Genomic DNA, 13,324 nt, shown 5'->3' with positions numbered 1-13,324 from the left:
CAATCTATGTTTAATGCCTCTGCGTGTTTTTTTCTCGTTTAATCCTTGAGTGGAAGTCATCTGGCAGGAGGAAAGTCTGCAGCTCAAGAGTGAAGGTTATTTTAAAAGTTGTGTTTAAGGAGAAAATTAGCCAATAAGTTATATTTATGATGTTAGCGAAAGTGTGCCACGAGTTCAACACATTTGAAATGTAAATTGTGCGACTTAATTATTAACTTCATTTTAATATTTTCCTACCACTGAAAATAGTCGTGGGCCATTTGCAAAGCATTGAGTTCCAAGGATCAGGAAGCCCAGAAGCTTCCCTTGAATGGATTAAATAGAATTACGCCTTTTGTGGGTTTGGGAGAGAGCCTAAGGATTGGCATCATTTCACCAAATAATATAAACTATTGTCCACACGCTAAAGAAGCCTTCCCGAAGACAAGCAAGTTTTACAATCTGTATCTGTGGATCGTCCCCACCAGACTGTAAGCTCCCTGTAGGCTGGGACTTGTCATTTCTCATTATTATGTTCCAAGCACCCAGCACAGTGCCTAACACCTCACAGTCCGACGTGCACGAAAAGAAAAAACATATTATGTAGCTGGGAGGGAAGTGAATATGTATAGGGCCCTATTGTGTGCCACGCACCGTTCATTCAATCTGAAAGCTTAAGGGGAAGAGTTGAAAGTGAGTTAATAACCAGGCTAAGCTGCTTGACTTTCAGCAAAAAGAATCGTTTGTGCCTTTTTCACCAGGCTTGCCCAAACTTCAAAATCCTGCTAGTAATATTGTCAATAAATCTGCAAAGGAGGTATTATCTGGACATTATCTCCCATGTCCAGATGAGGGAAAAGTGGCCATGAGGAATTGCAGAGGTTGGCAGTGGGGAAACTCAAATCCATCCCTGGGGATGGGACTCTTCCTGGGCCCAGAGCTCACGCATTTGTCAGTCACAGAGAATGTTCCTTTCTTTGTGTGAATCGTGCAGATCCTGCCTTGCCTGGTTAGAACAGATTTTGAGGGCAGGGGTCCTGCCTGGCAGACAGGCAGACTCTCCCTGTCCTTTCAGTTGGGTGGTGTTTTTAGGTTCCCCCAATTTCTAGAAACTATCACTTAAAATCCAAAGATGAGCAGAACGTATTTTTTTTGCAGTGGGCAGATTTGCACAAGACACATGATTATATACTTTAAGTCAGGCCATTTGATTGCCGACCACAGACTCCCTGCAGACTCTGAAGCTGGAAGGGTATGCAGATTAATTTCTAAGTGTGTCTTAAAGGGCTTCTCCCACTGCTCTGGCTGGCCTTGCTCAGACACTGTCATATGATGGATGGGAATATAGTTGATACAGTGTCTACAGTGATGGAGCCCCTCGGAATGATTAATAGTGTATATATACTGGGCTGTTTTTGATGCCCTTCCTGGTATTAAATGATATGTTTTCTTCTCCTCCAACTACATTTTTTATCTTAAAGATGGATTCTTTTGGGGACTGTCATTTGACTGCCTGCTCTATATGCAGAAAATTCAAGTCATGGCCCAGGTGACCTTGAGGTGACCTCTATGAGACTCAATTTATTCATTTGTAAAAATGGGGATGAGGATTCATACCTCTCAGGGTCAGTATTATTGGGAGCATTTACTGAGAAGTGGCCATGAAGTGGTGACTTGCTATACTTGATACATGAAAGGCATTTTGTACATGTGGATACACTCATGAAAAAAAAGCAAATGGTGAGATTATGTCTTGCCTTTGTCTCCTGGAGAAGAGAAACAGTGTTGGCATCGGATGGTAAATATGTAAAAGTGGTATTATTATTATTGCTTATGCAAGGTGGCTAAACCCAGATCTGCTTGACTAAGCCCAGATAAACAGCCGGACACGCTGAAGCAATAATTGATTCTGGCTACATCCGAGATGTTGTCTTTGGGATCAAGAGGTATCATAATGACCATCTGGGTTTATTGTTTATATAGTCATGATGAAAAAGAGAAACATATGTCCTCAAATCATATTTTTTTAAAGCAATGCCCACAGCATCAATTCCCCTTGTGATTACATCATTATCTTTTTTTTTCTTTTCAGGCTGTGACCCAGTTAGAACTTTTTGGGGACATGTCCACCCCTCCTGATATAACCTCTCCCCCAGTAAGTATGCACTTCCCTCAGAGCCCTGCATCTCTTTCCTTTCCTTCTTCAGTCGCATGGTGACAAAAATATGGGCTTTGGGTAAAAGAGGCTACTGGTGGATTTCAACTTGGACTCTTTCAAGCTGTGTGATTTGGGCAAATTTACTAGCAATTCTAAACCTCAATTTCCTCTGCTATTTTATTTTAAAAAGGAATTATGATACATGCTCTGTTTTGAGAAATAAATGAGACCATGCATCAGCAATTACAGGCTATCACTGGGGTTCTTGCTGTTATGCTGGGCAGTGGAGAGAGACAGGAACAGGATGTGGTTCCTGCCTGCAAGGAACACATGGTCTAGCTGGGAATATGGGCAAGAAACTCCATAGGACAGCAGACCCGATGAGGCATTTGTCATCTCCTACCCAGAACCCACGCAGTAAAGGAAGCCAGGTGGTCAGCCCAGTAAAGGAAGCATCTTCTCCCCCCGGCCCTTTCTGCCCTCTCCTCTCTCGTTTCCTTCTTTTCTTCCCCTCTCCATCTTCTTTTCATTTCCTCCTCCCTTCCCACCTGCCTGCTGGCTTCTCTGAGCTCATGAAGCTTTGGATTCCCAGCTCTAGTTTCAGCCACGGTATCTCAGTCATTGCTTGCACTGGGGTACAGATTGCAGGGAGCCCTCACTTGAAAATGAAAATGAAAAAAAAAAAAAGAATGAAAACCGAAGCAAAATAGAATCCCAGTGCTTTGAGAACTGGAGGCATTCAGAGGCAACCCTGCAGCCACTGCAGAGAAAAATGCCAAGCTGGCCCTTCCAGCTCCTCCCCTGCCCACTCCCCGGAGGTGGGCGGAGAGCAGGCGGCCACAGCTGCACCAGCTGAAGCTGCTGGGAGGGGGCGGCTCCTGCGGGCACCGCGCAGTTGCACAGACCCAGGGATGGTGCTATGGTTCACTGGCTAGCTGCACCTCGCGGAGAAAAGGCTGTAACCTCACCACTGAGGACAGATGGCACGAGAGCCTGCTGCCCACAGCTGCCGCCAGGGAATCTAGGCACAACTGCTCTGCTCCGAACGCCTGGTGCCCAGAGCAGCTGTGAAGGAGGGGACAGCAGCTCCTGTCTCCAGGGAAGCTGGACGGTCTAGAGAGTCTTTCTCTCCTCCATCCCAGGGGGAACAGCTGCATGTCTGAACCATGGGGCCGTGGAGCTAGAAAGGTCTGGAGAGATTGTCTAACCTTAGCCTCTTCGTTTTACAGATGAGCAAGCTGAGTTCCAGAGAGGGCATGTGACTCACCCAAGGTCACACCAGAGAAAAGAGAATGACATTGATTGTGTTTTAAAGGGCTTAACGCAGCAGCTCATGGCTGTGTTTCTGGCCCTGAACCCAAGTGCTGTCCAGATGGGTATTTAATAATCCTCAGAACAATGCCATGCCTCCTGCAAGCTGCTAGTCTAAAAATGGCCTTGTCTAATTGCCATGGTTTCAGGATTAATTGCTTGCTCCAGTCTATTCCAAGGGGAAAAAATAAGCATATTATGGCATCAAATAGGCATACTCTATAGGCAAAAGGCTTCTATAAATGGGTGTGGACCTTTGAAAAAACTAGTACCCATGTTTTTATCTCAGTAGCCTCACCTTACCCAGCAGTTCATGCAGCAGGGCTTTTTGGAATTCCAGCATGGGCCAGGCTTTAGAGTTTGTAGCTGCTCAAGCATCATTTTTTTTTTTTATCATCTTCTTGAGAACATTTGCTTCTTTTTGCAAGTGAAGGTTCAGGCAGGATTCTGGGAGGCACCAGGACCCAAGGGTCTCTATTCTACTTGCTAATCTTTATTTGTTTATTTAGTCAACATCTGTTTATTGGCCATGTATTAAGTGACAGCCTTGAGCTGGGCACGCAGTAGGTCCTGAGTGAGTGTATGTCACTTTGAATTGACCATTTCTGAAGGGTGAAAGATATCATGGGATAATTTGAGGGCCCAAAAACACCCTCAAAGGGTAGGAGCTCAAACTAAACAGTCGTGATACTGGCCAGCATTTGCTGAGCACCTACTATGTGTCTCTGTCTGGTAGGTACTAAGTGATTGAAATGCATGATCTCATTTAAGCTTCTCAGCAGCTCTAGAGATGGGTATTGTTTTTCCCATTTTATAGTCTTTATAACCAGCTCATGGTCTGCCTGCCACAGTAAGTGGCCCGGACCGGGGCTTGCTTCTGTAGCACTGCCCCGCTTCATTCCTGTGCCTGCTGCTTCCCGTCCTGATTGGCACTGAGCCACGTCTCCCAGGAGCCTCACGCACCCCTGCCCTTCTCTGTCTGACAGACTCCTGCAACTCCAGGTGATGCCTTTATCCCGTCTTCATCTCAGACACTTCCGGCGAGTGCAGACATGTTTGGTTCTGTACCTTTCGGCACTGCTGCTGTACCCTCAGGTAAGTCCTCTTCCACCTTCCTTCTGCCTCCACCCACCAAGAAAGAGAAGGGGTTGACTGAACCACTGCCAGCTTATGCCAGACACCTGTGGGACCACCATTCTCTCCTTGTGACTCTTCAGGTGACATTGAGAAGCTGCCACGGGCAGGGGGGTGGTATGTTCACAAAGCTCTGGGATGCTGCAGGCTGGAAATCACTCATGTCTTGCACCTGAAAGGTCAAGATTCCAGGTGTATAGCTTTGGGGAGCTTGGTGCACACACAACCATGCAAATCAGTGCAAACCCTGATTTGTACTGTCCAGCTCAGCCAGATGGAGGGAAGGTGGGGGAGGGGTGAGTCCGTGCTCTGCAGACCTCTAGAGATCTGCTTGATAGAAGAGATCTGCCTTATTGGTGGAGGCTTAAAGGAGGGGAGGTTCCCCATGCAAAGGGAAACACCTAGTAGACAGAACAAACCGCTAACAGTGAACTGTAATGGGGCTCTTAGTGATTTAAAGAGCATTTGTTCTATATTCCAAATATTCTTTAAAATATATATATGTAATATATACTTTTACAACAGGGTAAAAATATATATAGGAACAGTGTTACAGGTGCAAATTGGTGGGGTCTGAGGCATCTTGTCTCCATGGCATCAGGCACTCTGTGTAGCTGGCCCACTCTACCTGGACATGGCCAAAGGTGGCATTAGTTCTGCTTTTTGCATACATGGCAAAAAGCAAAGTCTTTAAGGCAAAAACATCCTTAAAGACTTTTTTTCTTTAACTACATATTTGAAATCTGTGGCTTTATCTTTCTTTTTCTACTTTATTTATATAAATGACAGAGTTTGAATATTTCAGAATACAAATTTCTTGCATTCTTCTATAAATAATTACTTTTAATTACATAGCATTAGAAACAAATTCTTGCCACCAAATATAAACCTTGCTGTTATTCAAAGTGAAATTAAAAATTCATACTCTGTTCCAAAGTAGTATGAGCCGAGGGATCATTATGAACTTCTAGAAGCAACAGAGGTTGATAGCCAGTGGGTCTGACTTACAGTTGAGAATCTATAGGTAGGCTAGAAATGTCTTTAATTGCTAAGCTCTCCAATCAAATCTGTTTTACCCACCCCTAAAATGGAACAGTGGCAGTGACTAGTTTTCTCTACCTAAAATGGATATTAAAATGTCCTTGGGAAGAGTGTTATTGAATCTGTCATTTTAAATAAGAATAACAGTTTTTCAGAAATGTACCACCTTCCTGTGCCATCAACCTTGTATCCAGAATAACCATGCTTTGTCCCCACTATTTGATGGCACCAAACTTACTCATTTTTAGGCATGTTCATTCCACAGATATTCACTCAGTACTCACTATGGGCCAGGTCCTATGCTAGGTGTCTGGGGTGTGTCAGTGAATACCAAAGACACAGACCCCTGGCTACAGAGAGCTTACTTTCTATTGGGGCGATGGACAACAACATAAAAATAAGTAGCTTAACATAATCCTAGAAAATGATCAGTGGTATGGACAGAAGGAAATGTGGAGCAGGGCAGGTGTGAATGGAGGTTGTGGTCAGGAGGAGGAGCTTATGCAAATGTGTGATGTGAGCCAGGAAGGCGTCAGGATTGAGAGTACTCCAGGTGGAGAAATGGCCTGGCCCCTCCCCGATCCCCTTCTCTGTGAGTCAGAGGGGCTGGATGCAATTCCGGCCCTAACATTTGACTAAGATGCCTGAGAACCTGCCTGCACTGCTCTGGGCCCTCTCCCCAGCCAGAGCTTTGAAGGCCTGGATTTTGCGGTCTTGTACTTGACCGGCTGTGTTGCAAACGGTGGATAAACCACTTCTGCACATTCAGATTCTGTTTCTTCAGCTGCTAAAAAAAAAAAAAAAAATAGGTTACCTCCAAGATTTTAATTTTTAGAAACTAAGTCTAAAATTAATTTCAGTTAGCATATTTTTGCTGCTCTTACTCTACTTTGGCTATGCTGAGACACAAAACTGGGCTTCAGTTGGTGTTAAACTGTCTGCCTTCTTCCTCCCGTAACTGGCCTTAAAAATCACTGCAGCTGTTGAATCTCCGCCTCCTGTCCCTAATTGCCCAGCCAGTGACTGGGAGATGGGAAATGACCTGGGGTGTGCAGCACAATTAATAGGCTGGGTTTGAACCCTGGCTCAGCCATTTATTTATAAGCTTTAGGCTCCTGGGCAAATTACTTAACCTGTCAGAGTCAGAGTTTCTTCATTTTTATAACTGAATTTAAAATAATACTTACCTTGCAACAATATCATGAGAATTAAATGAGAAAATAAAGTCAAGTGCCTCTGAAAAATGCTGGCACGTTGTAAATGCTCTATGTGGAAAATGCTGTTATTATTATTACTCTGACGTCTAAAGTAGAAGAAAATATGTCTTCTTCTTACCTATATTTTTTTCCTTTGCCTTCTTGGGATGTTTTCTTAAAAAATGCATGAAATTAAGTTTAGGTCTTTGACTTCCTGACTGCACATGGCAGAGCTGGCCTGAAGGGCTTGGAGAATGTGCTCTGTATGAGTACAGACCCTGCACTAACCAGCTGTGTGACACTCAGCTATATCGCTTTGGAGCCTCAGGGAACTTATCTGTAAAAGGGGGATGATAATTCCACCTCATAGAGCTGTTCCTGAGGTAATACATGTAGTAAAACATTTAAAACAGTGCCTGGCAGGGTTTACATAAGTAAGCACTCCGAAAAAGTTCTCCACCCTTCTCACTGGGGACCCTGGCTCTGCTACCCACCCTTGCTGTGTAGCTACACCAAACCTTCCCCTCCTGAAGCTGTAGGTTCCTTGTATGCAGATTAAAGAGATACTGATAACAGCTACCCCAGAGGCTTGTTGCAAGGATCAACTTCACAAAAAGTGTGAGCTCCACTAGGGCAAGGATTTTGTTTTTTACTGTCTTGTTCTCCAAAGACAAACAGTGCGTGGCACGAAGGAGGGCCATTTTTGAACAAATGAATCAAATGACATAATGTAGATAAGAGGCACCATGTAAGTTCTATATATATGTTGGAGGAGTCCTTTAGTTTTCACCATTTTCTTCCATTTTAGTCTGCTTTTTTTTTTTTTTTTAATAATGAGGGTATCCCCAGGTGCCAGCATCTGGTTATAAATTGCAATTTTCAACACTTTAAAAAATCTAACTGCAAGGCAGTAATGCAGGTGGTTCCTTTCACTGCACAGCGAGGAGATTTATGATTGATCTGAACTTCACGGCATAAACAGATGCTCCTTGGCACCCCCTCCCTCCACTGTTGAACGTTAACCAGTAAACAGTTACTAAGCTGTTAAGTGGCTGCAGTGGCAGCCGTGGTTTCCCATGTCCAGTGCTACTGCAGCCCTGCCACTGAGATGTCCCTTCAGGGAGGCACAGTGCCACGTGGCCCGAGAGCCTTTGCTCACAGGTCTGGGGAAAGCCCCCACTGCAGGGATCCCGCCCACCCAGGAAGAGCAAGTGAGACCTGCAGGTTCCCAAACATGATACCCAATTACCCTTGTTGCCTTTTTTTTTTCTTTTGAATATTGTACTTTGTTCTGAAGCAGATGGCATGAAGCCAGGGAGACATGCTAATAGCTCTCTCCAGAAAAGTGTGCACAGCCCATCTGTTGGCTCCTTGTGGAAAAAAGGAAAAAAAAAAAAGATGGGGGGGAAAAAGCCTGCCACCAGCAGTAGACTGACTCATCAGAGATCATAGCACTTACGGATGCTGGAGTTTAATTGGATACTTAGAAAAATGCAGTGAAGGCATTTATTCCACTGTGACTCATTCACCTCTACTTAGAGCCTTTCTCCAGCCTCCAGCATTTATGGGGCAGTGGATGTGTGCCCAAAACTGTGCTAGACACAGATGGGGGAGAGAGAAAGAAATACAAGGTTCCTCGTAGCAGGAGCTTTCCAGTCTCATGAGGGAAGACAGAATCACTGGGCAATTCCAACGCAGTGTGACAAGTGCCACAATGGAGATGAACATGGGGGACTTTGCACACCCTGAGGAGAACCAGCTGAGTCTAGAGGGCAGAGGTGATGCTGAACCAAGTCTCAAAGAGCAAAGGAGGGGCAACCATGTGAAAAAGAATTAGGGATGGCTTTCCAGGCAGATGGACCAACAGAGACGAGAGAGCAGGTTGGGTTGTTTGCAACTGCTGCAGGGAAGGGTGCCAGTGGGAGAGCAAATGGAAAATGGGGGTGAGGAAGTGGAAAGGAACTGACCCCAAAAGCTCCAAAGTCAAGCTAAGGCCTCTGGGCATCATTCTCAAGGTAATGAAGCACTGTACAGCTGACCTTTGAACAACACGGGCCTGAACTGCACGGGTCCACTTATACGTGGATGTTTTCCAAGAAATACTGCAGTAGTACTATATATGGTCTGTGGTTGGTTGATTCCGTGGATGCAGAACCAGGTATATGGAGGGCCGACTATGAGTTATATGCAGAATTTCCACTGTGTGCAGGTGAACGCCCCTAACCCACGCGTCATTCAAGGGTCAACTTTATTTGCATTTTAGAACAGTCGTCTGGTGGCAGTAAGGAAGGTGGGATGGAAGCCAAGCAAAAAAATAGTCTGGCTGGAGGCTGAAGCCTTCCATCCACTTACCAAAATGGGCATCAGGGTTGGTGTGACTGTAAGATCCATGAGCAGGTCTTCACCCTGTCAGACCCAGTGCCCCTTTTTTATAACAAGGATTTGTGATGTCTCCTTTAATATTTTGAAATGAAACTCAGAGAGAATATAACCTACCTACTTGGTTTTCCAAAAACCAATATAATGTCCTAACTGTAATATAAAGAAGAAATAAAGGAAACTAATTTATAATAACAAGATAATGTATTGCGGTAAGGAAATACCCAGGTAAAACTACACTAGAAAACATACCAAGTGGTCAGGTGTGTGTACCTATAACTAGAATCACCACAGGTTCAGACCAACCAGTACAGGCGTGTCATGCTTCCTCCAACGCCATGATCAGGGACCATGATTTTCCAAGTTGGTGAACAACTCTTGACAGTGTTCCAAACAAAACGAAATATAGTCTTCCCTCAAATATACACAGTTCTTACATTCCTGGAAAATGAAGTGCATTAAAACTGTGCAAAGAAACTTTGATTTTCCATGTGGTTCAAAGTCTAATCTAGTCCCTGGCAATCCAGTGGTTAGGACTCGGCACTTTTGGTGCTGTAGCCTGGGTTCAATCCCCGGTCGGGGAACTAAAATCCTGCAAGCCACGGGGTTGCGGCCCCCACCCCCAAAAATAAATAAATAATATAATAAAATATTCATTTAAAAAGTCCAGTCTATACTCAAATAATCACAAACAGAATGCTGACATTTCTTTGTCATGCACGTTATCTCCCACATTATAGAAGGTCTAGTGTCAATGCTCTTGGCCCCTTAAATGCCAGTACTGTCTGGCCGCGAAATTATCATGACAACCAAAACACACCCCAGAAATTTCCTAATCATGCCCTAGGAGGCAGTAGCACTCCCACCGAGAACCACTGAACCCTGTCAAAGTCAGTCAGAAAATAAGAAAAACAATGTTGCAAAATTCTTAGTCTGTTGGTAGGTTCAAGTCACTGCATTATTATGATAGACAGTGTAAGCAAGTTGCAAGTTTAAATGTCAGCACCAATGCCTCTTCACCCCTCTCATTTCCCTGCACTAGAACCAAGGTGATCTGATAAGGATATTGTCTGTTTTGTTGCCACTCCTGCCTCATTCCATAAAAGTATTTAACACTATTAGATTGATCGGCAGGAAACCCGTGTGTCTGTCTCTACCCCACTACTGGAGCCTCCTCTGACCTTGGAAGGAAATGGACTGGCTTTGAAAGTTGGCTCCATCCCTTATGAATCAATTGAAGGGCAGGTAGATCTGAGGCTAGAGCATGAGTGAGGCAGCCCACATGTGATTCCTCTGGGCTCACCAGGGTCACTGACACAACCCAGGACATGCCCAGTGCCCCCACGCCTGCCAGTCTAACATTTGGAAGTTGCTAGGATACCGTGCAACCACCCTCTTCTTTTCCTGGTCTCACTGCTCTGTACCTGCAGATTCCTTCCGACAGCCATAAAAATGCATATTTTGAGAGGCCCTCTACTCTGCCTGGACTGGTCCTCTGTCTCCTGGGCTTGATTGCACCCTGAAAAGGGTGGGGACCCCTGGAAGGACATGGGAGTCTCCTCCAGGCCCACAGTGAGCTAAAACGTTACATGGCTAGACCAGCTTTACGGACTGTGCTAAGATCAGAAGTCAGTCTTGGCCATCTGGGTGAGGCAGTGTGGGGCACTGGAAAGAATGCTGGCTTTGGGGACAGATGACCTCAGTTCAGATCCTGATCCCAGCTTGTCTCAGCTGTGTGAACCTGAATGAGGTACTTTTCTTCTCTGAGCGCCAATCTCCTTATCCCTCAAATGGAGATAATGATACCGACCCTGCAGGGATTTTGTAAAGATGTGAAGCACCTAATACTGTACCTAGCACATTGTAAGCATTTAATACGTGGAAATTATTATTGTTTCTATTATTATGGTACAGAGTATCACTTGTGCTCCTTTTAAAATGACTAGATCTCACCTGAAAGGAATAATGTACCAAAAAATTATGGTGACATATGTGAGTACACCCCCTGGAGTTTTGCAGTGCCCAACCTATGCCACTGTATGAGGTGGTCCTGAGGAGATGCTAACTTACATTTTTTTTAATCTCTAAATTAAATCTTTAAATTAACCCAATGAGGCAGAAGGTATTTTCTGCCCATTTTACAGATAAGGAGAGGCTTAGGGAGCTTCTGAAGCTCTCCCCAAATACCATAGATTAAGAAGTGGCAGTCTGAATTTTAACCTTGGCCTCTAAAACTCCAACATTTTGATTCTTAATCATTTTGCACACCGCTTCGATGCTGAGAACGAAGATGTTATAACCTGGCTTTACAACAAAGAGCTTGACTCTTAGAGAGCTGAAGCATTTGGGAATGCCCTAAGTCTAGCAAGAAGGGGAGGCAAGATTCAAACCCAGCTGTGCCTGGTTTCCAGCGCTCTGCCTTTTCCACTGAGACACACTGGTTCCTGAGGTTGTGTGATGTCAGAAACCTCTAAGAATTATAAGACTATAAGAACTTTAAGAACTATAGCAGTATTATCGTTACTCCCCAGATCTCTGCCTGGCGTCCCCCTCACTGTATTCTAGTCTCTGCTTACAAGTCATCTCCTCAGAGCGATTTTCCCTGACCAGGGCTCTAGAAGACAGACTCCAGGAGAGCAGGGACTTCTGTCTTACTCACCTTTGCATCCTAGCACACAGCCTGACACTCAATAGTTGCTTGGTCCCTTTCTGCCCATCACTTGACTCCCTGAATGATTCTTTCCCAAGGCGCCTGACTTTTCTTTTTAACCCTTGCAGGTTATGTTGCAATGGGCGCCGTCCTCCCATCCTTCTGGGGCCAGCAGCCCCTTGTCCAACAGCAGATCGCCATGGGTCCTCAGCCACCAGTCGCTCAGGTGATGCCAGGGGCTCAGCCCATCGCATGGGGCCAGCCGGCTCTCTTCCCTGCCACTCAGCAGCCCTGGCCCACCGTGGCCGGGCAGTTTCCGCCAGCCGCCTTCATGCCCACACAAACTGTTATGCCTTTGCCAGCTGCCATGTTCCAAGGTCCCCTCACCCCCCTTGCAACCGTCCCAGCCACGAGTGACTCCGCCAGGTCAAGTCCACAGACCGACAAACCCAGGCAGAAAATGGGGAAAGAAATGTTTAAGGATTTCCAGATGGCCCAGCCTCCACCCGTGCCCTCCCGCAAACCCGACCAGCCCTCCCTCACCTGCACCTCAGAGGCCTTCTCCAGTTACTTCAACAAAGTCGGGGTGGCACAGGATACAGACGACTGTGATGACTTTGACATCTCCCAGTTGAATTTGACGCCTGTGACTTCTACTACACCATCGACCAACTCACGTGAGTGCCCTTCTTTGAAGGCATAAACCCCCAGAGAGCAATTGATGCCTTGTTTCTGGTGTCAGAGAAATCACCTCAGTTGCATTCAACAGGCCTCTCTTTGTTTATATGACTACTACTAATAACAATAGCCTCCCATTATTAGGTGCCAGTTATACGCACCTTCTCCATGTGCTTTATATTTATTATTTCTATACTCCTAACAATGCTAATGGCAAGTTTTGTTAGACCTGTTTGACAGATAACGAAAGTGAGATTCAAAGACAAAGAAAATAGACAAAAAGGTGGAATTGAATATAGGCCTGTTATTTATCTAGCATGTTACTCTGGCTCTTAAGTTTTTGTTCCCTTGCACATTCATTTATTCATTTATGTATATCCCAGCTCTGACACATAGATTTGGGTATGGCTTATTGAACTAAAAATGAATGGTGTATGTGCATTTAAAAAATGTTAGGGACAAGTATAAAAAATTAGAAAATTAAGGTCAGGAGAAAACACAGACCAGAGATAGAGCAGCCATAAGGCCTCCTACAACTGGTAGAGTGGCAGCCAGAATTTGCTCAAAGCTTTAGGTAGTCAGAAAGCTCTGCACTGGGAATCCAGAGAGTGGCTTGATTACTTACTAGTTTTGTGTCGATGGGCAAGTCATTTTACTTCTTTGAGCCTCAATTTCCTCATCTATCTTAGGTTAAGGGTCATAAAAAGGATTCAGTGGTACATGTACTAAAACATTATGTCCCTCACAGAGTTGGAAGTATTTTTATCGTCATTGTTATGGCATACTGAGTGGGTTTAC

General features: G+C 44.9%; 1 protein-coding gene across 3 annotated transcripts in view; it reads left to right on the top strand.

The window, feature by feature from the left end:
• DAB1 (DAB adaptor protein 1) overlaps positions 1-13,324 on the top strand; it is a 419,282-nt gene that overhangs the window by 389,090 nt on the left and 16,868 nt on the right. For all 3 annotated transcript variants that reach the window (XM_059898809.1, XM_059898802.1, XM_059898792.1), the window contains 3 exons: positions 2,072-2,134; positions 4,435-4,543; positions 11,977-12,525. In XM_059898809.1, coding sequence (XP_059754792.1) covers positions 2,072-2,134; positions 4,435-4,543; positions 11,977-12,525 — 721 coding nt within the window. The remainder of the gene's footprint in view (positions 1-2,071; positions 2,135-4,434; positions 4,544-11,976; positions 12,526-13,324) is intronic.

This window comes from Balaenoptera ricei, chromosome 1, assembly GCF_028023285.1.
Source record: "Balaenoptera ricei isolate mBalRic1 chromosome 1, mBalRic1.hap2, whole genome shotgun sequence".
Classification (NCBI taxonomy): Eukaryota; Metazoa; Chordata; class Mammalia; order Artiodactyla; family Balaenopteridae; genus Balaenoptera; species Balaenoptera ricei.
This window is presented reverse-complemented; position numbering and strand designations above follow the sequence as displayed.